The sequence below is a fragment of the Hippopotamus amphibius genome, chromosome 3 (assembly GCF_030028045.1).
Source record: "Hippopotamus amphibius kiboko isolate mHipAmp2 chromosome 3, mHipAmp2.hap2, whole genome shotgun sequence".
Classification (NCBI taxonomy): Eukaryota; Metazoa; Chordata; class Mammalia; order Artiodactyla; family Hippopotamidae; genus Hippopotamus; species Hippopotamus amphibius.
In genome coordinates, this window is record NC_080188.1 from 41,521,138 (window position 1) to 41,545,212 (window position 24,075).

The 24,075-nt window shown below is 37.2% G+C and overlaps 1 protein-coding gene across 5 annotated transcripts in view; it reads left to right on the forward strand.

The window, feature by feature from the left end:
* The first annotated feature begins 6,015 nt into the window (after window positions 1–6,015).
* Window positions 6,016–24,075, forward strand: part of LOC130848116 (YTH domain-containing protein 1) — a 50,071-nt gene continuing 32,011 nt past the window's right edge. For 4 of the 5 annotated variants that reach the window (XM_057726073.1, XM_057726074.1, XM_057726075.1 and 1 more), the window contains exon 1: window positions 22,485–22,882. In XM_057726073.1, the coding sequence (XP_057582056.1) occupies window positions 22,855–22,882 (28 nt within the window). In that variant the 5' untranslated portion in view covers window positions 22,485–22,854. Of the gene's footprint in view, window positions 6,223–22,484; window positions 22,883–24,075 lie in introns of those variants that run through there. The other variant, XM_057726077.1, reaches the window with a different exon arrangement.

Here is a 24,075-nt window from a genome sequence, read left to right on the forward strand (position 1 = left end):
CAGATCCCAAAGGGTTAGCTTGTTCATCTGTCTTTAGATTTCAAATAGTCATTTTTGCAACTACAAAATCATTTTGAAATGCAGTATGTATAAAAATTCACATGAAATAACCAGAAAAGAAGAAGCATAATTATGATGAAAATAAAGAGGAAAGCAGCATCACTACCCATTTACAGAGTGAATATAAATCAATTTACTGTGATTATCAGTTTCCTTGGGTAATCTTTCTGAACCTATTCCTTCTCAATTCACCTCATCAAAGAAATAAGTAACCTAACCTTCACTAGTTAGAGATGAAAAAAACAGATGACAGTTGAATTGTAATCATCAACCCTTAGTGATATAATAAGCTTTTTCTTTCTCAAATGGTAATGTCTATCATTCTTCACCACAAAAAACAAACACAGACACTCTTCTTTTTAAACTTTTTGAAGCATTTTATTCAGCAGCCAAAGACACTCTTCAGATTCCCTGAGATGTAAAGTTGGCATTTTTCCACATGACAAACCTTCACTGCACCATCAACTAAGGAGCAGTCAGTGATGTTAAAACACACTGAATATAATTAAATGTTGTACACAGAAGCATAATATCCTCTTAATATTCACATTCAGCAGTTAAGAAAATATTATTTCAACTATTTCCTGTAATAGGCTGTGCTGTATACTCCACTGACTTCCTTTTGTAATTTTTCAAAGAAAGCAAGACAGTAGAATATAGAGCAGAGGGTAAGTGCAAGACAAATAATTTTGAGAGGCACTGAGTTCCAGAGATAATCCTCATTCAAGGTCATGAATGATAATTAAAGAAAGATAAAATGGTAGCTTCAATTGAAGTAATTTCTAATGATAACATATTAAAATCTTTGAATGCAATTTAAGCCTCACATTATACCAGTTAACAAAATAATTGCAAAAGAATTTCCACTATGAAAAAAATCACCATATTTGTCACATGGAAAGGTGAAGTTTTTGATGAACATGGTACCTAATTTTCTTTTTAAATATATTTTCTACATGTATGTTTACTGGTGTACATAGATGCATCAAAATTTTATAGCTTATCGTGTTATCATTTGCCAAACCAGAATTAAAATATAACTGCTATGATACTTATTAATTTCCTCTTACCCCAGAAAGAATATAAGAAAAGGAGATTGTCAGAAGCCTGAGAATTCAATATGCTAATGCTCTGGTAGCACTGACTTCCTTACGCTCTCCAATTACCCCAGATTGCAGACTCTAGGTTCTACTACGTATTATTACTTTTAGATGGTCAAGGGTACAAAATTGAATTAATCATACACCCATTTCTCTGTACATTATCAGCATCTGTCCAATGTCTCTTATTTTTCCTACTTTCATTTCACTATTTTTTCCATTCATCCACCATCCTCATCTCTCTTCCACCCTTGCGAATAAATACATATATTAAAATACATGCTTCTCCATGTTTATTTAGATACACATGTATCCTTAAAAATAAGTGTAGTGTTTTCTGTGTATGTGCATTTAATATCCTTGAAAGATATTCTTTTATCAATCTCATATTGTTTCTTTTTATCTACTTTCCATGATATTCTAAGATCCACCTAGCTATATATTAATCTGGAACAGTAATTCTGATTACTGCATATAACTTTATTGTGTCTCTCACTTTACTTCTCATTTCTCTCCTGATGGGCATCTAGGCTTTTCCCGTTCTTATTACCACAACCAGTGCTGTAAAAAGTATTCTTAGGGACATGTGCAAAAAGACCTAGAATATAATTGCTACATCCTAGAGAGAGTGTAAGTAATGTACCAAGTACTTGCAGATTGCTCTCTGGAATGGTTGCACCAGTTTACCTTCTTTTAAGCTCTATGGGAGATTTATTTCCCAACATTCCCACCTCTACTTGATATTATCAGACTTTCTAAGTGATGTAATTTGCATTTCTCTGATTACTAGTAAGGGTAAATAACTTCATTTGCTTATTAGTCATTGGGGTTTCTATGTTTATTTGGATATTTTATGTTTCAATATCAGAATGCACACTTCATGGGTGCTGTTATTTATTGCATCTTCTTCCCTTTTTCCTCATTAGTTTTATCAGAAACTGGTCTAATCAATCTTTTATGAGAAAAACCAGCTTTAGATTTTTATAGCAATACCTAGCACACAGGTGTGCAATATATATCTAATGAATGCTGAATACATTACTAAGTGACAAAGGAATGTCTTTTGCTATGTAACAAACAACTGAACAATTCAATGAATAAACATTTTTTATTTCTCACTCATGGGTGTGCAGACTGGTCTGAAGGAAGTTGTGGCTCTGCTCAGATCTCCTGGGCTTGGCACCAGCCTGCAGTTTGGTTTAGGTCTACAGTGAGAGGAAACTACCCTTCGGGTTTTTTTGGTTTTTTTGTTTTTCAACTTTGCTTAATAGGTTTCATGTTTTAAATCACCTTTCTTTAACATATAGAAAAGAAAATGGTACATGATACTTATAACCCCCCAAAACTTAGTGAAAACCCTAGCAAGCTGACTTTCAGGAAAATATCTTGAGTAAGATTATTTGATTATTCTCTTTTCTTTATTATAATTTCCTTTATTATAATTAATATCCCCTATTTATTTTTCCCAATTTGCAATGTAAAGAAGATAAGGCACTCCAATATGCCAAATTGTTTTACTTACAGAGACTGTCTTCTCTGAGGAATATAACATCTCTCAGGAATATAACATTTACTTGTTTTAAAAGGCAAGTAAAGCATATTTTAGAAGATCGCGTGACATCATCAAACATGAAGGCACATTGCTATTCTGCCAGTATACATGACCATACCAACTGTTAAAATTTTGAACAATTCTATATCTGTTGGTAAATAAAAGCTACCTGGAGCCCCATCCCTGTGCCTCCCCACTGCCCCAGCCTGCCCCAAATATACTCCTAATCCCCAGATGAAGGGCCAAGCAGGAGCCTCCCAGAATCTGCTCCAGCCCTTTGACTGATGTCTGCTGTGATCGGTCAGTGCCCTATGCTGTACTAGATGTTATATATTTTAAAAATCACCTCTGATTGTAGAAAGTGCATATTCACATGCACAACTTGTAAATAAGCTCATGGGAGGTTTTTTTGGCCTTTGTTCCTCCAGCAAATACACACACATACAAATGACATGTCACACATAAGTATACTCTATGAAATCTCTGGGGTAAAGGAAGCAGTCCAATCTTGTCCCTCCCTGAAGCTGTTTGTATTAAAGACGCTCCAGCAGCTTCTGATCCAAGCACAAGTGCTTCTCCCACACTTTCCACATCTCCTAGTTACCTCTTGGATTCATTCCTTTCGTTGCATAAACACTTCCTCCCACAGTGTTTTCAGATAGAATCTTTCTGTGTCAGCCTACTCAGGCTTTGTGCACCTTACAATAACTTATTTCAACTTTACATATAATTAATTAGATTTTAAAATGCTAGCTTGAAATTTCTCCTCTTTAAATACTTTCTCTGCACTCTTTCTATCTAGATACTAATATCATTCTTTAATCTTGCAAAATTCTGTCACTATGTCTTAACTTTTCTCTCAGTTTTTTAGTACCACTTTGTCCCTTCCTAATTCCTTCAGAAATGTTCATTGACCTGATCTTTCAGTTTCCTAATTTGCTTTTCAAGTATATTCACTCTGATAAACAGTATCCACAAAAAACTAGGAAGGTGTTTCTGATACAATACTTACTACACTATTTCATCTGGTAGATTTTCTATATTCAATATCCCTAATTGGTCCTTCATAACTGATTTTCCTGATTCATGTTTCAAATTTCCTCCTTTAGCTTTCTAAGTTTATTTATTATGCTTTTAAAAAATTTCTTGTTTGGTCCATTCATTTGGCTTCCTCTAAAGATGTCTCAACTTGTTTACTTTCTTTTTATAGTATTTGCATTATTCCTACTTTATTTTTTCTTGTGTCCCTTAGGATCTGGAGTATTACCCAAATGATTTACTAACCAGGTGTCATGAATGTTAAACACATTGGAGAAGATAGATGCCCATTGCAACTACCCCATATGGGCTCAATACTGAATGTGAGCTTAATTTGGGACTATCAGCTATCTTTGCTAGTTATATGTACGAATGTATCCTGACTAATAGCCCCAGATTACAAAATTCTTGTGCCAAAAATATCCTGCCCAGTGACCCAATTCTGATTTTGATTTGCTCTAAATTGCTTGGCAACATATTTTCTAAATCTTCTCCTTGCAACAATTAAAATATAATTTGGCATTTTCTTAAAAATAATGAGATTTTCTAAGATCTTAAAATGTTAAGAAGAAAGGCTTTCAAGAAAAGGCCTGTGGTTATGAATATTCTGTTTATCATCCAGCAAGGGTCTTCATTTCCAAATGAGATGACCTGACACAATATCAAATTATAATCATGGATCATTTTACATACAGTTTTTATTTATATCAAAATTTAACAGAACAGTTGTGAGGTTTATTCAATGCTGTAATATTTACTGTTCTATTTTTAAATATTTGGCTCTAGCACTCAGAGTGTCAGCATTTCTTGCTTTTAATTAACCTATCTTGCCACTAGATGGAGAGTAATGACAGTTAATGCTTTTGTGATAAACAGCTTTTAAATATAGCTGTTTAAGTATAATACATATGTATGGGGTCTTGTCTTAATCTGGTGAAAAATTAAGATTCTAGTTTTAAAGGTGAATTTAGAACAAGTTCTTTCCCCTCTAAATCACTAAATATGAATAAAACAAGCCTTGTCTTTAACACCTGCTCTAAATCTCCCTATGCTTATTTTGGGAAGAAAAGAGAGGATCCTTAACCTCAATAATAGTGGAAAATCAATCAATCAATCAATCAATTGATCAATCAGTCTCTTACCATTTCAGAGTAGATGCTGTACATGCTGCCAACTAGAAGAAAATGATGTGGGAACTGTTGTCCTGACAGCCCAAGGATTCCCTGGGAATTCACTGAGACACATTAAATCAGGGAGGGCTAGCGACTCTGTCAATGGATTCTAGCAGATGGAATGACAACTCTATGTTTGGACCTTTCAGAACTCCCTGAGCAACAGAGCTCTTCTTCACAGAGCAACTTTCCTTCCATGGTTCTTACTGTGAATTGCAAGAAAATCAGAGCCTGGACCCATGCATATGTAACCCACAGATTTCATAAAATTATACTGATAGCTATTCAGATGCTTACAATTCAAGTCTAGTATTTGTACCTAAATTAAAGTGGTTGCATCATAATGAAGTTACATAATCCTACGTCTAAGTTATGGCCTACAGGCTTTAATTAAGTTTAATTTTAGAGACAGTAAAAGAAGCAAGTTTCCTTGGTATTTACTTGGAAGACCTAAAGAGGATGGTTTACCTACCAACACAGGGCCCTAGTAAGGGGTCACTAGATCTTAAAGTTATTTAACTAATAATAATAGTATACGGATGAATAAAACAAATGTTGTTTCCCATCATTTGAGATAATGTATGAATGCATTGCTGAGAAACACTGAGGAAATGGGTAGTCTAAGGAAGCATTCAAACTTACTAGCAAAAGAAATGAAGTTTTTTAATGATGTGTCATTTTCCTTTTTAAAAAATATAAGCAAATGCATTAATCATGATTGACAATATGGCACAGGACGGCTGGAAAAAATATAAATTGGTATAAGTTTTCAAGAGGGGAATTTTTAAATAATTTTTTAAAACTTGAGAAGTATTCATACTATTTGAGATTCCACTTCTAGGAATTTATTTTATTTATTTATCACACAGAAAAATATGTAACCTAAAAATATGTAACCTAAAAATCTAAAATTTAAGGAATGTTTAGGTAAATTATAACAATGTTCTACTCGCATTCCAATCTGCTTCTAGTATTCTTTCTGTGCCTTTGAGGTTGGAAAGTAAAAACTACATTTCCCAGATGCCCCAGCTGTTAGGGTTGCGGATGGGTTTGGGTTCCACCACTCAGGAACAAGAGATCCGTGGACACGGGACAGTAGCAGAGGCTGGTTTTGATGCTGTGAAGCCAGGCAGAGCCTGTATTGTTCTATCTGCCGCAACCTCGTGGTTTGATGACTTCCTAGTGGCACTGCTGCTTCAGGAGTGAGGGTCGGCGGCGGTGTGACTCTGGAGAGTGGAAGTCGTTCCCGGAAGCTCCTTAGCGCCTGTCATTACAAAGAGTTTAAGCCATCTAATACGCGGTAATAAATTCCTTCCTGCTTGAGCTAGATAGAACGGTGTGCAAATGAACCATTGCCAATAGCTCATTCATACGATGGAATACGGCACATTAATTTAAAAATCACATGGTCAAAATTAATATTTAATGATATAGGAGTAAATTCTGTAACTGTTTTTACTGGTTCAAATTTTCGCTGATTTATAACAATCATTTATGTCAAAAACTGTTTTCTTAAAGGGCCTCTATATTTTTAAGAGCTAACTGAACACATGTATTTCAACGTGGTGGTAGAGAAAATTAAAAATGATGTTTTAACACAGCACTTAGAAAGATTTCCATTCTGCTCTTCAGCTAAGCCACTATTCTGTTGCTATACTACCCAGTTTCCCTCAAAAGCATTTGTTTTTAAGTGTAATCCAGTTATCAACTAAAGTAGTCTGTCCTATATTGTTCAAACCAAATTGGCTCAAATCCACATAAATGGTACAAATCCTGCACTCCCCTGTGTTTCTGTTGCTCAGCTAATTCTTGGGAAAGAGAGGCAAGGTGGGAGGGTAGGTTTGATTTTTTTTCTGAACAATTAATCTAGTGGTTTTCTGCTTGTTTTCTTAGTTGTGTTAAATTAATTAAACAAGGAGGCCACTAGAGTGAGGTGGCTCTAAATTCCCTGTCAGTGTATGTAAGCAAACCAAAACCTAAGCCAATAAATGCCAAGTTTACCAAATGAAAACCTAAGGACAGTCAGTCACAAATAGCCAATTAGGCCTTAAGCTATAGTCAATCAGTAATTTCCTTACTTTGCACTCAGCTTTCTCTGTAAGTCTTTCCCTCTGCTCATGTGGGTGCAGTGCTCCTAACTACTTCTAGGTTGGCACTGCCTGATTTGAATTGATTTTTGCTGAAACAAACTCTTAAAATGTTTAATATGCCTCAGTTTATCTTTTAACAGAAGATAAAAGCAGAAGAGTCAATTTCAATTTTAAATGATTTTTTCCACTTCCATTCCGCAAGACTTCTCTAAGTCATCGTATTTTCACTTGCACTTTTGTAAACCTGAGGATACACCCATATGTTCTGCATTTGTACTGTCCTCATAGGGTGATTATGAAGAATCAATAAGATAATGTATGCAACTAAATTTAGCATTTAAGAATATAAGACCCTAGGTGTATGTAAGTAGCGAAGAAATCGATCCAAACTGAACTTACCTTCTTTACAATCCTGATTCTTCCTTTATATTCCTTATCTCTGTTAATGATATCTTTTTAGATGTGTGTCAAGAGCAGATGGTATTTCCTTCTCTGGGCAAGGTATAATTTTGGTTCTTTTAAATTAAACGAGAAGAAAATTTCAGAGCAGCAATAATGGTAGAACATACCATCCAGGGATTTAATGAGTAAATACATGAAAAGTGTAAAAACAAATGATTATTGCTAACACAATCATCTCTGCCTTCTTTCTAGATAATAGAATCAGTCAGAACCCTTTTCTCTTTTGAAGCAATCATCTGTCTAGTCATGCCCCAGGAGCCCAACTACTTACAGGGCCAAAAACTGTATGTCCTACCCTTCTTCCCTCTTAAAAAATAAAGCTGTGGTAAGCCTACTATCAATAACAATGACAATGATAATGACTTCTGTTTTTTAAGTGCTTACTGCTGTGTACCAGATGCCATACATGCTTTACTTGCTAAATCTGCAAGGTAACTCTTTGAGGCAGGTATTCTGATTTCCACATACCCTCAGACTAGGACATAGAGCAGAAAGGGGTTAATTTGATCAATAGATCCTAAGTGGCAGAGTCTGGATTAGAGTAGAGAGCCTGATTCCAGAGTTCTTAAAGACAGAGAAAAATTTGCAGCCAGGCTCATCACAAATCAACTTACTAGATGCATAGAGAATTTGATAGAGTTATCATATTAAAATGATCCAATCATGTTATTCCTCCAGTCACTCAAGATGCCTGTTAAAATAGTAGGTTCCCAGGCTTATAACAAGCCCCTGAATCTGATTTCTGAGTTCAAGACCAGGAATCTACTTTTTCAATAAATTTTCCTTATGAATCTTATGCACAGTATACTTTGAGAACTCCAGATCAAGAAGGTGAAGTTCAGACTCCTTATTTTGGTATAAAAAACAATGTCTTAGGCCGTATCTGCCATGTAATAGAAGTACAATAAATACTTGTGGGGAAAAAACCCTAGGAGGCAAGAAGGGGAGGAAGTTGAGGAAGTTGATTTGGCTACTTAAGTTTTCGATAAAATTAAGGCTTAAGATGGAGATAAGGAAGATAGACTAGATTCTTTACAGAAATCCTGCACAAATTAATTTCTGCCTTGTTTTTCTTTCTCCAAAAGATTGTAGCCCTTGAAAAACAAATGCAATGATTAACTAAGTGTAATTTTAACTACTCAACTTTTAAATGCCTTTCATTCTTTTTCTCTTTTTATCACACCTTTCTCTGCTTGCACTGACATATGAACTGGTTGTTCTGGTTAAATGAATCAGTTTAGATGGAAGCACTGATGTATAGGAACACAGCTTGTGTTGACTTCCTAGTCACACATTTACAGAAGTAGGGCTGCACATCTGTGTTCCAGTTAGCCCACAAAATTTCTAAAATGTTCCTGGAAATTTGGTCTGAAAGCTGTTTCAGAAAGTCTGGCACAATTTAAGTCCAAACAACCCAAGTAAAAAGTGTCCTAATGACTTTAAGGCTTTATTATTTTTTTAGAGTAGTTTTTAGGTTCATAGCGAAATTGAGAGGAAGGTACAGAGATTTCCCTTATAACCCTTGCCCACACACATGCATAAGCTTTCCCATTATCAGCATTCCCCACCAGAGTGGTACATTTGTTATAATCGATGAACCTATATTGACGCATCATAATCACCCAAAGTCCATAGTTTATCTTAGGTAAGTCTTTGGTGTTGTACATTTTTTGAGTTTGGACAAATGGATAATGACATGTATCTATCGTTATAATTTCATACAGAGTAGTTTCACTGCCCTAAAAATCCTCTGTGATCCACCTTTTCCTCCTTTCCCCACCTTCAGCCCCTGACAACCACTGATCTTTTTACTGCTTCCGTAGTTTTCTTTCCCAGAAGGTATTTGGGGTCATACAGTATGTAGCCTTTTTGGATTAGCTTCTTTCACTAAGATGCAAGATTCCTCCACATCTTTTCATGCTTAATAGCTCATCTCTTTATAGTGCTGATTAACAGTCCATTGTCTGGATGTACCACAGTTTATTCATTTACTTACTGAGGAATATCTTGGTTGTTTTCAAACTTTGGCAATTATGAATAAAGCTACTATAAACATCCATGTGCAGGTTTTTCTGTGGGCATAAATTCTCAACTCCTTTGGGTAAAAACCAAGAAGGATGATTGCTGGGTCTTATAATAAGACTTTGTTTAATTTTGTAAGAAATAGCCAAACTGCCTTCCAATGGCTGTACCATTTTGCATTGTCACCAGTGTTAAAAGATAAACTGAGGCATATTAAAATTTCTGAATTTATTTGAGCAAAAATGGATTCAAACTGGAAGTAGTTAGGAGTACTCTGCTGATAAGAGTCAGGGGAAAAACTTTATATAAGAAAGCGTAGGGCTTCCTAGGTGGCGCAGTGGTTAAGAATCCGCCTGCCAATGCAGAGGTCACGGGTTCGATCCCAGCTCCAGGAAGATCCCACATGCCGCGGAGCAACTAAGCCCGTGTGCCAAAAAAAAAAAAAAAAAAAGAAAGCGTAGAAGCAAAGGAAAATATTTGACTGACTATAGCTTAAGCCTAGTTGGCTGTTTGTAATGGGTTGTCCCTGGTGGTTTGATTTCATAACCTTGAGGCATTTACAGGCTTAGGTTTTGGTTTGCTTACATCAGCCGCCATGGCATTAGAGCCATCTCATGGCCTCCTTGTTTAATTTCACAGAAGGTAAGGTTATGTGTCCAAATCCAAGGATAAAATGCATCTAAGTCTCAGAAAGAACTGCAGCTGAAAACTAGAATGGTGTAAGACAACCAAGATGGGTGTTTTCCTTTTCTGCTTTCTCTTTGCATTTCTTCTTCTTTACTGGAAGATCCATCTTATCTGCTACTCAGTCCACATTATGGTCTAAAAGTGATTAGCTCAAATATTCACATGTTGGTTATAGCTTCAGTCACACACAAAAAATGATTCTCCGTCTTAATTCACTTCTAAATTCTGCATTACTCTCATCAGCTGTGGCCAGGAGAGAAAATGATATTATACAGATATGGCCACTGGGAGCTGTGTATCTGAGGGCAGTGGTTTGCTAGAACTGGCTTATAATGACTTATGAGAGCCAATTGTGAGATTTTCAGAAATTTTGTAAGCTGGTTGTTAAACACAGGGATTATTAAAAATTAGATTATATGAAGTTTTAGTTAAGTAAATTACATTAAAAACAAAAGTAATAAATTTCAAAACTCACCACTTTCTAATTCAGCTAAATTTTAATACTTTGTTCTTGAGTTTATTTACATTTACATCTATTGCATCTGTGTGATGAAAATACTATATAATTGTGTGTTACTGCACAGTTCTCAACTTTGTTCAGTGATGTGATGTCACCTTGGTAGCTTGAAATAGGTCGCGATGGAAGTATTTATGCAATAGAAATTGGCAAACACTACAGAGATGGTTTTCCTCCTGAAGGACTGGTTGTTAAATATCTACCAGCTCATCACCAATTAAAAGCTCCCCTTTTCTCTACTCTCTGTTGCTTCTGCTGTACTAGAAGATAAGTTCCTTCAAACTAGGTATAACACAATTGATAACAATGCAATTGCTTCTTCTATAATTTTTTAAATTATTTTTGGCACTTTTAAGGATAAGTTATTTCTAAGAGATGACTGTGAGTTTGGATAGCTAGGTAGCAGTTTGGATAGCCATGTTCACAAGTAACCACGATGAGAACAGCAAGCGTCATGGGACTACAGAGTAGGCAGTGGTCATCAGAAGCAGTAGTTGCCTGATGATATCTTAAAAAAGTAAACACACAAATAAATACATAGTTTTCCCTTCTGCAAGGTGTACACACTTATCTAACATTGATTAAAATTACGTTCTATTAAAGAAAAGTAGAAAGAAAACGTCACAGTTGGGAAGCACGTTGACTCCTTGTAGGGAGCAGCGAGTTTCCTAATTCACAGTCTTTTAGGCAAGTGCCACAAAAAATAAACAACTGGAAGATAACTTAGGACACAAAAATAGCTCTAATTGTTTCACAAGTTTTACTGACCCAATAACAACGCTAGCCAATGTGTCTCAGAAGTGGGAATTTCCTATATCCTTCTCTTATTTCCTTCTTCGTCATTACAGCGAGTTAGCTTTGATTCACTTTCGCCCTTTATGCCACTAATAGCGTACTGTGGTCTTCTGCTCTTGACCCTATGCCTTTTTAAAATTCATGGCCTCTGGCTTCTCTTTCTGTTTCTCTCCACTTCTGCCTGCATTACTGTTTTTTTTTTTTTTTTTTTTTGATTGAGGCATAATTGACATATAACATTGTATTAGTTTTAGATGTACAGCATTATGATTTGATATATGTATGTATTGTGAAAAATTTGTCACAATAATAAGTTTGGTTAACATCTATTACCACATATAGTTACAAATTTTTTTTCTTGTGATGAAAACTTTTAAACTTTGCCCTCCCAGCAACTTTTAAATATAAATACAGTATTATTAACTATAGTCATCACACTATACTTTACATCCCCATGACTTACTCCTTTTATAACTGGAAGTTTGTACTTTTTTGACCCCCTTCACCCATTTTGTCCACTCCACACCCTCCTACCTCATATCCATGACCTCAGTTTCTTTGCTTGGTTTTGGTTTGGGTTTTTTTTTTAAGATTTCACATGTAAGTGAGATCTTACGGTATTTGTCTTTCTCTATATGACTTATTTCACTTAGCATAATGCCCTCAAGGTCCATCCATGTTGTTGCAAATGGCAAAATTCCTTTTTTTTTACATCACATTTTCTTTGTCTATTCATTCATTAATGGACAGTTGTTTCCATGTTTTGGCTATTGTAAATAACGCTGCAATGAACATAGGGATGCAGGTATCTTTTAACGATAGTATTTTTGTTTCTTTGGATAAATACCCAGAAGTGGAATTGCTGGATTATGTGATAGTCCTATTTTTAATTGTTTGAGGACCCTCCCTCCTCTTTTGCATAATGACTGCACCACCAGTGCACCAGGGTTCCCTTTTCTCCACATCCTCTCTAACACAAGATATTTCTTGTCTTTTTGATAATAGTCACTGTAATGGAGTTGAGGTATCTCATTGTGGTTTTGACTTGCTTTTTCCTGGTGATTAGTGATGGTGAGTTGTTTTCATGTACCTGTGGCCCTTTGTATATCCTCTTTTGGAAAAATGTCTGTTCATTTCCTTTATTTTTAATTGGATTGTTTGAGTTTTTTTGCTATTGACTTTTGTGAGTTTTTAAAATATATTTTGAATAGTAACCCCTTATTCGATATATGATTCTCCCATTCATAGGTTACCTTTCATTTTGTTGATGGTCTCCTTTGCTGTTTAATGTAGTCCTGTTTGTTTATTTTTGTTTTAGTTGCCAAATCAAAAAAATCATTGTCAAGACCAATGTCAAGAAGCTTACTCCCTATGCTTTCTGCTAGGAGTTTTATGGTTCAGGTCTTACGTTCGAATCTTCAATCTATTTTGAGTTGATTTTTGTGTATTGTGTGAGAGAGGGGTCCAGTTTCATTATTTTGTATGTGGATATCCAGTTTTCCCAACACTGTATATCCTTTTCCCATTTTTTTTTTAAGGAGTAACAAATATTTATTCAGAAATGGATAAGTAACACAGTCTCCTCCATCCCTTAATGCCTCTTCCTTCCTTTTGAATGAAAGAGACACAGGGATGGAGAATGTGGAAGAGTGGGAGGTGGAGAGAGAGACAAGGGTCAGCTCACCACCTTCTTTTCCCTGATTCCCATGACAACATCCTGTAGAGCAGGGGAGACAAACAGGCTCCACCCCCCAGCATATCACATGACTATGCAGCAGACAGCGTCCAGATGGCTAGGCAGCTGCAGCTGGGCTCAATAAAATTCTGTGATAATCAGAGCAATCTGACATAGGAATAGGAGAAGAGAGGGAAAGGGAAAGCCACGCAGACAGGATATTTACCATCCTTACTCAAAGCAGAGTTCAAGCAGTGATCTGACTGTCCCCAGCACCCGAGAAACCAGGTCCTCCCGCCTTGTGGGTACTTTCTTGGGCCAAGAAGGAAAAAGTATAGGAGGAATGTCTTCCAGCTGCTGGAGAGAACTAAGTTTGTACCCATTCATATAGGGAGAAGTGAACAAAAGCAGCATTCTTTAAAGAATCAGAAAGTAGAGAACCATCAGGCACATTCCTTGGACTTCTCAGACCTGGAGGACTGAGATGGTTTCAAACCCTGGGTTCTTCCTGCTTGACAGATTTTAACTCTGTGGAAACAGGAGTTTCTAGGTCTTTTATCTTCACTGGGCCAGCCCTAAGCAGGTCATGAGAGGCTCTTAGTGCCTCAGGTTCCCTTTACCTTTTTGGCTCGTGCCTTTCACAGCACTTGCTGCTGATTTTGTAGAGCTCCCAGAATCCTCCTCAACTTGCTCCAGGTCTGTCAGCCCGGATTCCCATTATAGTCCCCCTCAAAGAGCAGGAGACTAAGAGTGACACTGGAGCCAATCTGTCCATCCCTGGGTTCTACAGGACCTATCTCCAAACACAGTCACATTGGGAGTTTGGGCTTCAACATAAGAGATTTGGGGAGACCCAATTCAGTCCAGAGTACTACCCTAAGCCAGGATGAGCAAATAAAGGTTGGAGTTACTAGAACCCAGATAGGATAACTGTTTAGATAGTGTTGACTTCTAGAAATTGGGGCCATGGATAGAAGGACAGAGCCAACCTCAGGTATCCCTGAATGGAGGCAGTCACGAAAATAAATGGTTCAACTTTTACTCTACTCTCAGGTCTTCTGTTTGTGCCTTCTGTTGTCTGCACTCAACCAAAGCCAAGGAAGGGAGCCTATTGGCCAGTCGGTATGGATCTCCTTTCTAAGGTACCTGCAAGATAGCGTGTATGAAAAATGGCTCAGGGCAGCCAGAGAGATCCAGCTCACCCCTGTGTGACGATGTTACGAAGAAAAGAAAAAGAGAAAAGAAGGAAAACCCTGAAAGATTAAGCATTTACTCAAAAGAAACTTACCTCCTCAGTAAAATAAATATAACAAGTTTTTATTGGGATGTTTCGTGGATTAAGGGAAGTAAAACACAGGCAGAATTCAAAACAGACTCATCACAGTCGGTACTCAGTAAATGTCAGCTATCGACGTTGTTAAAAAGTAAGCAGAACAATTTTGAAATTCCAGAATTCTTTAACTGTCCCAGGATTAGCTAATTGTTTTTAAAGCTGAGAAAAATTCTATTCTTTTTTTTTGAAGTACTTGTATTTTGAAAATCTATTTCCTATTAAAAGACTTGAATCAATAGAATTTCTGTTAAAGAATGAATGCAAGGCTGCCTTCTGTGGTACTCATGAAAGCTAAATGAAAACTTGACATTAACATCTTGGTGTAGAAGAAAAGTTTCAGGTACCTGGTTTCAAATCAAAAGATTAATACATTTCCAAATTTAAAAATACCTTGAAATATTTAAACAGTCCTATTTTATTGATTTTTAAAGTTAAAAGTATAATTGCTGTTACGATAAATGTTTATTGATCTAACTCAGAAGCTGGGTGTGAAGTTAAATGAGATAATATATGTGAAAAAGAAGTTCTAAGTAAATGTGCTAGTCAAATGTTAGTTATTTGAAGCCTACATAATATACTAAATTGTGCAGGCAGGAGTTCAGTGCTACATCAAGGACTCTGCTGCATTGTTTTCAATAGTTCAGCAGTGTTTACTATGGTAATGTAACCTTTCCTCTTGTTTGGGAAGTTCTTAGAAGAGCTTCAGGCAAGTGTAGTACTGGAAAAGACCCAGTCCTTACTAGGAGCCAAACATCAGTTCAGTCAGATTCTAGAAGGTAGTGCAGAATACCTTTAAATATTTTAAATTCCTATCAAGGTATCTTTAAATCTTTATAAACCTATTTCAAGTGGGTTCAGGAAGTTCCCTTCTCTAAGGCTTTCCTTCAGGCTCTGTTTTCTAGCCTTCTGTTCTCCTCCTCAGGATTTTGAGTCCTTTGGCCTCTTTTTCTCCTGTCAGCCCAGAGACACCCACTTGCCCTTGAAATGTTTTTTTCAGAGTGGAGCAGCTACAGTACGAACAACTCTTCTCCTTTTTTTTTTTGTTTTTGTTTTTTTACTTTACTTTTTCCCAGCTCTACTGAGGTATAAATGACAAATAAAAATTGTGTATATTTAAGATTTACAATGAGATATACATGTCCATTGTGAAATGATTCCCACAATCAAGTTAATATACACATCCATCACTTCACATAGTTATAATTACCTTCTTTTTCCCCCTTTGGTGTGGTGAGAACACTTAAGATCTGCTGTCTAAGCAAACTGCAAGCATGTATACAATACAGTACTATTAACCATAGTCATCATGCTGTCTGTTAGATCCTAGAACTTACTCATCTTAAAGCTGAATGTTTGTAGCTCTCCTAATAATGTATTCTGTTATTATGCTAAACTTCTTGATGTGTCATTTTATAAAAACACCTCATCCTTACCAGGCATGGATGAAGATGGGAAAATATAGTGTCAGGAATAGCAAATCAGGCCCTATGTCATTAGCTCACATAGTAACTTACAGAGGCACTCAAGCAGTCAGTAGATAGGAGAGAGGCTGGGATGCGAAGGCAAGCTAGACTTTATGCATCTGGATGTCCAGATAAGCCTTGCAGTAAAGGATACAGAGTCCTATCTTGTGCTCTCCTCTCACCTACACACACTTGGTTAGGAATAGGAAATGTTCTCAAGTCTGCATCAAGCTCTTCAGAATGAGTAGAAACAAGGCCTCTAATAGAGAAGGCCAAGAGACAAAGACTATAGGAAGCTCAGTTTCTTCACTGCTTTGAGCAACTATTTTAAACACAACTGCATAATGCAATGATAAAAGTTCCATTTAGAAATTTGTCTAAAATACTTCACGTGTAATTTTTAAAAATGAAATATTTCAAAGACACTGAAGACAGTAATGTAAACCTCATGTACTCGCTAATGTTATTGCTTTCCCGTGTATTTCAGGTCTTTCTTGTCTTTAAATAAATAAAGCATATCTGATGAGCACTTAATCCTCTTTGTACCCCTTCTCAGTTCTATTCCTTCCTCCCTTCATAGAAATAAACATTGTTATTGAAGATTACTTCACTTCTGGTCTATAATTTTGTATTTTTCATACATTATATCTGTTTCTATAAAAGAATATAGAATATTTTTGTGTGTTCTTAACATATAAACAATATTACCATAGCAATCTAAAAGCTCCTTTTTCACTTAACATTATGTTTTTGAAATCTAACCATGTTGGTATGTGTAGCTTTTGTTCATTTTTAATGCTGCATTACACAACTGTATATGAATATAACACAAATTACCTATACATTTAATTCTGTATTCCATGCCTAGGTGTGATTATATCATACTTTATTGCTTTTTGATCTATCTGTCTTACTTTACTAAGTACCACACTGTCTTGATTACTCTGGCTTTATGATGTCTTGAAATCAGGTAGTGCTTTATCCTCCAAAATTGTTCTTGTTTTCCAAAATTGTTTTGATAGGTCCTTTTCATTTTCCTACAAATTTAAATTCACCTTGTCAATTTCTTTTACGAGAATCCGTTGGGATTTTGAATGAGATTGCTTTGAATCTATAGATCTATTTAAGGAGAATTGACATCAGTATTGAGCCCTTCAATGCATGATGAGTATCATTTCACTTATTTCGGTCTTCTTTAATTTCTCTCAATACTGTTTTATAGTTTTCTGTATTCCTAAGTACTTTATGTTTAATGCTATTATAAATGTTTTTAAATTTCATTTTTCAATTATTTTTTGCTATATTTAGAAATACAATTGATTTTTACATGTGACATTGTGTATGACTTACCTAGTGCCATGTAATAACACACTCCCAAGTTTAGTGGCTTAAAAACAACCTTTATAATCTTTCACCATTTCTGTGGTTCAGGAATTTTAGAACCACTCACCTGGGCAGTTCTGGCTCATGAAACTGAGGTCAGATTAGGGCTGCAGTCATATGAAGGTTAATCACCTTGAACTTGTGTAGAATGTGTGTTTATGCTCTATAGGAGTAATCCAAATTTTTAAATCCTTTGTGATATGCAAGGTTCAACTTACACATTTTGTTTCCCCTGTGGATCTTCCTGGACTTTGGTTTTAGTCTTCGTTTGAGTAGGTTATGATTAGACTTTACCTTAGGCTAAAGTCCTAATTCTTATGGTGTGGTCTTTCTGGTGTCCCAGGTGGAGATCTGGGGTATTACGAGGTATGAATGAGATCTCTACCCCAGAAGGGCTAGATCTCCAAATTTCCTTCCCACTGCTCCTCCTCTAGCTTTGCTTGTCCTCTAGTATCTCTGTTCTGATATTAACCCAATAGTAACTGAAATCTGGTAATCAGTCTATCATGGTTTTTCTCTCCACATGTATAGCTCTGGGCACTTTACTGCTCCTGAAGTTCTGTTAATTTCATTTCACAATTCATTACCGTCAGTTTAAAAGGAACTTCCCCCTTTAGAAGCTGTATCGTATTTTTTACATAATATTTTGATGATCCCTGAGGTATAAAGAGAATTTTTGGCTGTATGTTTTTAGTTTACCGATCTTTACTCAGGAAATCATATGCATCCATAGACAGCTCAGCCAAAAATCCACCTAGAGTCATTTGGTGCTACATTTTCTGGTTAAGTTCACCAACAACAATTGATGCAACAATCCATCAACGCTGAACTGCAGAAAGAATAAAAATAACAGTAGCTCCAGCTTACTGAACATTTAACTGCCCTCTTCTAACCATTTTAAACATTATAGCAACTCTTTAAAAATGATTTCTAAGTTTTCATTCATAAAGACACTAAAGATTAGAGGTTAATATTCCCTAGATCTCATGCTAGTGAATGGCACAGCCAGAATTTGTACCAGCTTATTATGACTGCAAGACTTGTTGCTTTAATAACTACACAGTAATTTGCTCGAATGTTCAACAAATCTCAAGTTCAATCATTTATAGCCCCTATAACTTTTCCTTTTTGTTAACATGACTGAAATGAAAAATGAATTTTTTAAACAGTTGCACCCTGATTCTCACGTAACCTTATTTTAATAGCAAATGTTTAAATATATAATTCTAATAACGTTAAAGATTATTTTCAATTACTTCTTAGTTCTGAGAGGATACATATGGATTAGGGAAAATGGCATTTTGATATCTTCTTAATTTTCTTGGCTGGTTTCTCTTGCTCTGCCTTTAAAATTATTAAAGAAAATATCAAATATATTTTAAAAAAAAAAAGGTAGAGAAGAGATATGTTTTTCCACGAATGCATAACCATTTTCAACTCATGAGCTGACATGCTTCATATATGATGCCACCCAAATCCCCTTGCCCTATACAAGTTTATTTTGAAACACATCTCAGATAACATGTCATTTTGTCTGTAGATATTTTAGTATGTATCATGACATTATAAGAATTCTTTTTTAAACATAACTTATTAAACTAAAAATATTAACAGTAATTCCTTCAAAATCATTCACTCAGTATTGTTGTTTGCTGATATGTATATGTGTATGATTGTGTCTGTGTGTGCAAAGGTATTCATGTATTCAAATCAGTATCTAAATAAGGTCCATGGCATTAGTTTCATGGGCTGCTGTAACAAAGTACCAGAAACTGAGTGGCTTAAGACAACAGAAATTTATTGTCTCACAGTTCTGGAGGCTAGAACTCAAATCAAGATGTCAATAAGAAAAAATTTAAAAAAGATGTCAATAGGGCCATATTCCTTTGGGAATCTATAGGGGAGAATTTTTATTTGCTTCTCCTGGCTTCTGGTTTTTCGCCTGTAATCCTTGGAATTCCTTGGATGCATCACTCCAACCTCTGCGTCCATTTGTCACAAGGCCAAATTTTCCTTGTGTACCTCTGTTTCTGTGTCTCTTCTTATCTCTTTTAAGGACACCAGTCATTGGATTAAGGGCTCACCCTACTCCACTATAACCTTATTTAATTAGTTACATATGAAACAACCCTATATCCAAATAAGGTTGCAATCTGAGGTACTGCAGGTTAGGTCTTCAACATATTATTTGGGGGAACACAATTCAACCCATAACATCCATGTACTACAATTGGCTTATATTTTTTATATTTCTTGTAACTTTATTTTAACGCATAAGTCAAGTACTCATCTGTTTTTCTTTCCTCCTTCATTGAAATTTATTTTTGAAGACACCTGCTTGTTTGTCCTGTAGAGTTTTCTGTTGTCTGGATTTTGCTAATAGTATTTGTGTGGGGTGGCTTAACATAGTCACCTGTGCTTCGTCTGTGCCCTAGAGCAGGATTTCTCAGCACACACACTACTGACATTTGGGTCAGATAGTTCTTTGTTATAGTTGGGGGTGGGGGGGCTTTTCTGTGCCTTATAGGATATTTAAAACCATCCCTGGGCTCCACCCACTGTATTCTAACAGCGCACTCTCTGTTGTGGCGACCATAAATTTCTCCAAATATTGCCAAATATCCCCTGGGCCAGCCCCGGCTGAGAACCACTGACGGAAGTCTTGATGAGATCCAGGTTTAATTTTTTAGCAAGATTACTTCATAGATAGAATTATGTACTTCCATCCAGAGGCACATAACATCTGATTGTCCTTCTGTTATACAAATTAGCAGCCATTAATAACCACTGTCTTGACCGATTTATTTCATTAACAGTTATAAAATAGTGATGTCCTACTTCTATCATTGCTTTGCCCTGGCCACATATTAGCTGGAATACTTCCCTAAAGAGAAACTTCCCTTCATCAGCTGCTTGCTTGGTAACCCCAAGATGCAGTTCTAATTGTAAGACAGGATAAATGATGATTTCACTTTGTTTACCAGTTTTCAAAATAATGAACTGGTTCCCTAGCATCACCCAAAGGGGAATGATGAATTTTTTTGAACTGTTATGAATTCAAGGATTTAAACATATTTTCATATGGTTCAGTCCAATGCAATTTTATCTTTACAGTTGCTCAAAATGCCTCATAGTTTGATAGGTCCCTAGCATTCTCTGATTACTACTTTCTAATATAAGTTGTTCTAGGTTCATATTGCATATTCCCTTTATTGATTTTCTCTAAGATGCTGGACTGAGTCACCTTTATTCTTCATTCTATATAATCTTCCTGGGGCGAATACAACTACCTTTTTTTTTTTTTTTTTTTTTTCTGAATCCACACACAATAGATATATATTTCAATCAGTAATACTGGTCAAAGGTAAGGCAATTGAGAGGGATGGTGGAGGAAGTGTTATTGGAAAGTGCATGCCCTGATTAAAGGCATTAAGCTTCAGTAAAAGCACAGAAACACTGATGGTTCAAGGAAACTCTTAGGTCAGCAGGCACCAGCTCACAACCTGTGCTATAGGACCTGGCCCTGGCCTGATCTAATATTAAATATTGTGAAAAATATGTTTCAGAGATTTTAGATTTTGTTGTCTTCCTCTGAGGAGTGTTGATCATTTTAAACTTGTGTTGGCTTATTTTTATTTTACAGGTGTGGATCTGTGGAAAGCCAAAGGTGTTTTCCATCCTCACCCTCCAGTGGGCTCACCCTTGATATTCTGTGTCTCTGTAGATCTTGTACTGCTTTTGTTTAGGGTTGGGTCCTGATTAGGACCTTACTAATAAGATGTGGCCTGTCCCTCAAACATTATCTCAGCTACTTGCTTTCTCACTCATTATCTGGGTGGCAGCTCATTGGTGTTCTCCTTAGATCCTGGACCACACCAAGGCCTCTTTCTCCCTTAGAGCCTTTGGGTGTGCTGTTCTCTTCCTGGAAGACTCTTATCTCCACCTTTTACTAGGTATCAGTCTCAACTTCACCTCCTCAGAGAGCACTTTACTAGTTTTTCTATATAAAAAGCTTCCACCCATCCCAATCGTGTAAGTCAAGTGCTCAGAACAGTACCTGCCACACAGAAAGAACATGCAATTTTTAGATATTATTTTTACACAGTAATTTTCTGTCGTCTCTTCCTTATACATATTGAAAATTCCTTAAAGGCAGGAATACTGTCCTAGTGACTCTTGATTCCTAAGCATCTGATACAAAGCTGGGTTTTATATTTATTCATTTCCTCCTCTCTTCTCCCTTCAAGCTGTCCATATGACGCCAAACGAATCTCTATTCGTGTTTTCCCACTACTTAAAATCTTCGCACTGCTTTCAGTTTGTTCTCTTTATGTTAAAAGGGCAACCAAGAGCCAAGACACCGTAAATCTGTCTTTCTCTAAACTTGCCATTAGTTTGTTTTTATATCTATAACGTTACCTTTTTTTTTTTGGTCTTCAAATTTTCTTTCTCTTGTAAACTCAGTTATGGAGCAGTGACGCAAAATTATATTTTCATTCCTTTGGACAATGAACTTTAAGCAAGTTTCCTCACAGATCTTACCATATCATGTAAAATAAATTTTGGTCACTTCTCTAGTTTTAATTTCTCAATAGTCTGTTTAAATAAACTGTGTACTCCAGGACCTTGATAAATGTTTAAATCAAATTTCTGTGAATTACAAAGCTATTTTAAAATACAATATAATTCCTTTCCCCAGTTAAAAACAAAACTAGTAGGCTTTTGTGACAAGTCAGCTGGTTGCATCTTGCGCTGCCTTTGGGTAACACTGGAGCACCAAATGAAGTACATCCGGTACGTAGAGTAGAAGGTGGTGGTTGCAAAGGGACTGACCCAGACTTGTCCTAAATAAGTCTCCAATTTCCAGAACTGGTCCCGCGGAGCTACAGGAAGCATCTTTAGCTTGTGGCTGGAAGGTCGATTAATTAGCGCTTCAGGTGAGAAAACGTACGCCACCTGGAAGCACGCATGCGCCTAAAATAACGCGAGACAATCACTAGAAATAAAACTCATTCCAGGGACTTCCGGGCTCCGGGGGCGGGGAGACGTGCAGGCGTTACGTCACGTTCCCCCGCCCCTCTCCGCACTGTGACGTTCCCAGGGAGGAACGAAGCGTAAACAGCGCAAGGCATTTCGGGAGCGGGATTGTTTCACGCAGGAAGCAGGCTCCATTTTAGCGCCGCCCGCCGTCGCCATCTGTTTCCCTTCCCTCCCCCTTACCCCCTCCCGTCCCCAAGCCCCAACGGGAAGGCTGGGCCTAGGCTGCGGGAAGCAGGAGTGAAAGGAGGGAAGGGGAAAGGGGAGAAAGGGAAGAAGCGGAGAGAAAGGGTGAGTCGCGAAAAGGGTGAGTGGTAGAGGCTAAGGTGCGAAGCGCGCAGCCCAGCGGACGGACTGACGGACGCGCCTGTGCTGCTGCCGCGGCTGCGGCGCCCGCGCGAGTCGCGTCGAAGCGGCGGCGGCGGCGGTGGCGGCAGCAGCAGCAGCAGCGGAAACAAGAGGGGAGCAATGGCGGCCGACAGCCGAGAGGAGAAAGGTTAGTGTGGAGAAAGGTGACGGGCGGAGGCGGGGCTCGGGAGTGGGTAGACGGAGCCGTGGTCATCGTTGTGGGTTGGGGGTTGGGGAGGTTAGCTGGCTCCGCGCGGAGCCGGTCTCCCCATCGAGACATTTGGGCTCATTGGAGAAGACCAGGCCTGGCCTTTCGTCCTCGATCTCTGTATGACCTAACACTTCGTCTAGCCTTGGATTTTTCTTTGATCCTAATTCTCTTCTTCACCGAACGTTTATCTCCTGGGCGCGGCTGAGAGAAGGCCTGTTCTGAGTTGCAGGCCCTTAGGTTTATTTCCTGGTAGTATTATTGCGGATGTAATGCGTATTTCTAGAACAGCCTTTTCTGTTAGGCTAAATTTTGAAAACCCTTAATGCCACTATTAAAGCTGGTAGTCTAGTAAGTAAGCATATTTAAGAAGTAGTATAGGTAGATGATTAATCTCGAAAAATGTCTGCAAGTAACTTCTGCGTGTTCCTGTTAGTCAAAGTGGCAAGAATGGCCTGTTTGGTTCCTCAGATACTTATTTTGGAAAACGTGATGTTTGAAAGGACGATTATGCGGTTTAGGCCAGCCACCGACCCCCCCCCCCCCCCAAAAAAAAAATCCTCCGCCCCAAATCCTGGCCACTATTCTGATAGACACATTTTGTACGTAGTTCCTAGAGGGTATAACCAAGAACAAATGGATGTAATTTGTAGAGAGTCGGAAGGATACGATTACTTTGAAATATTGGAAGAACTGATGTTGCTAGAATGAAATGTCCTGTTTTTTGAAATACAGACCTTCCAGGCCCTATAAATGTTAATATAGATCCTGAATCAATATACGTCTGGAGAGTGGTCTAGATTGGATGCTGCGTTAAGGTTCTTTACAACTGTTAAGATTACCATGATAGTTTTGGGAAGGTTATAGTTAAAAATATGGCCAGCTGCTGTCCTGTGTTTTAGGCATCTACTCTTTCGTGCGGTTAATTAATTGGGAGGTGGGGGAAGGAATTTGCTAAATGGTCTGTAGAGTCAAGTTCTATTGGATTTGTGATCTCTAATTTTTCTCCTTGAAAGAAGGAAGAGTCTTCATGAATCAGTGAACAAGGATAGGGGCAGGTGTGGGAAATGGAGTGGGTGGGAATATGTTTTCGATATTGCTCCTATCTTAAAACAACTCTGTGATTGATTAGG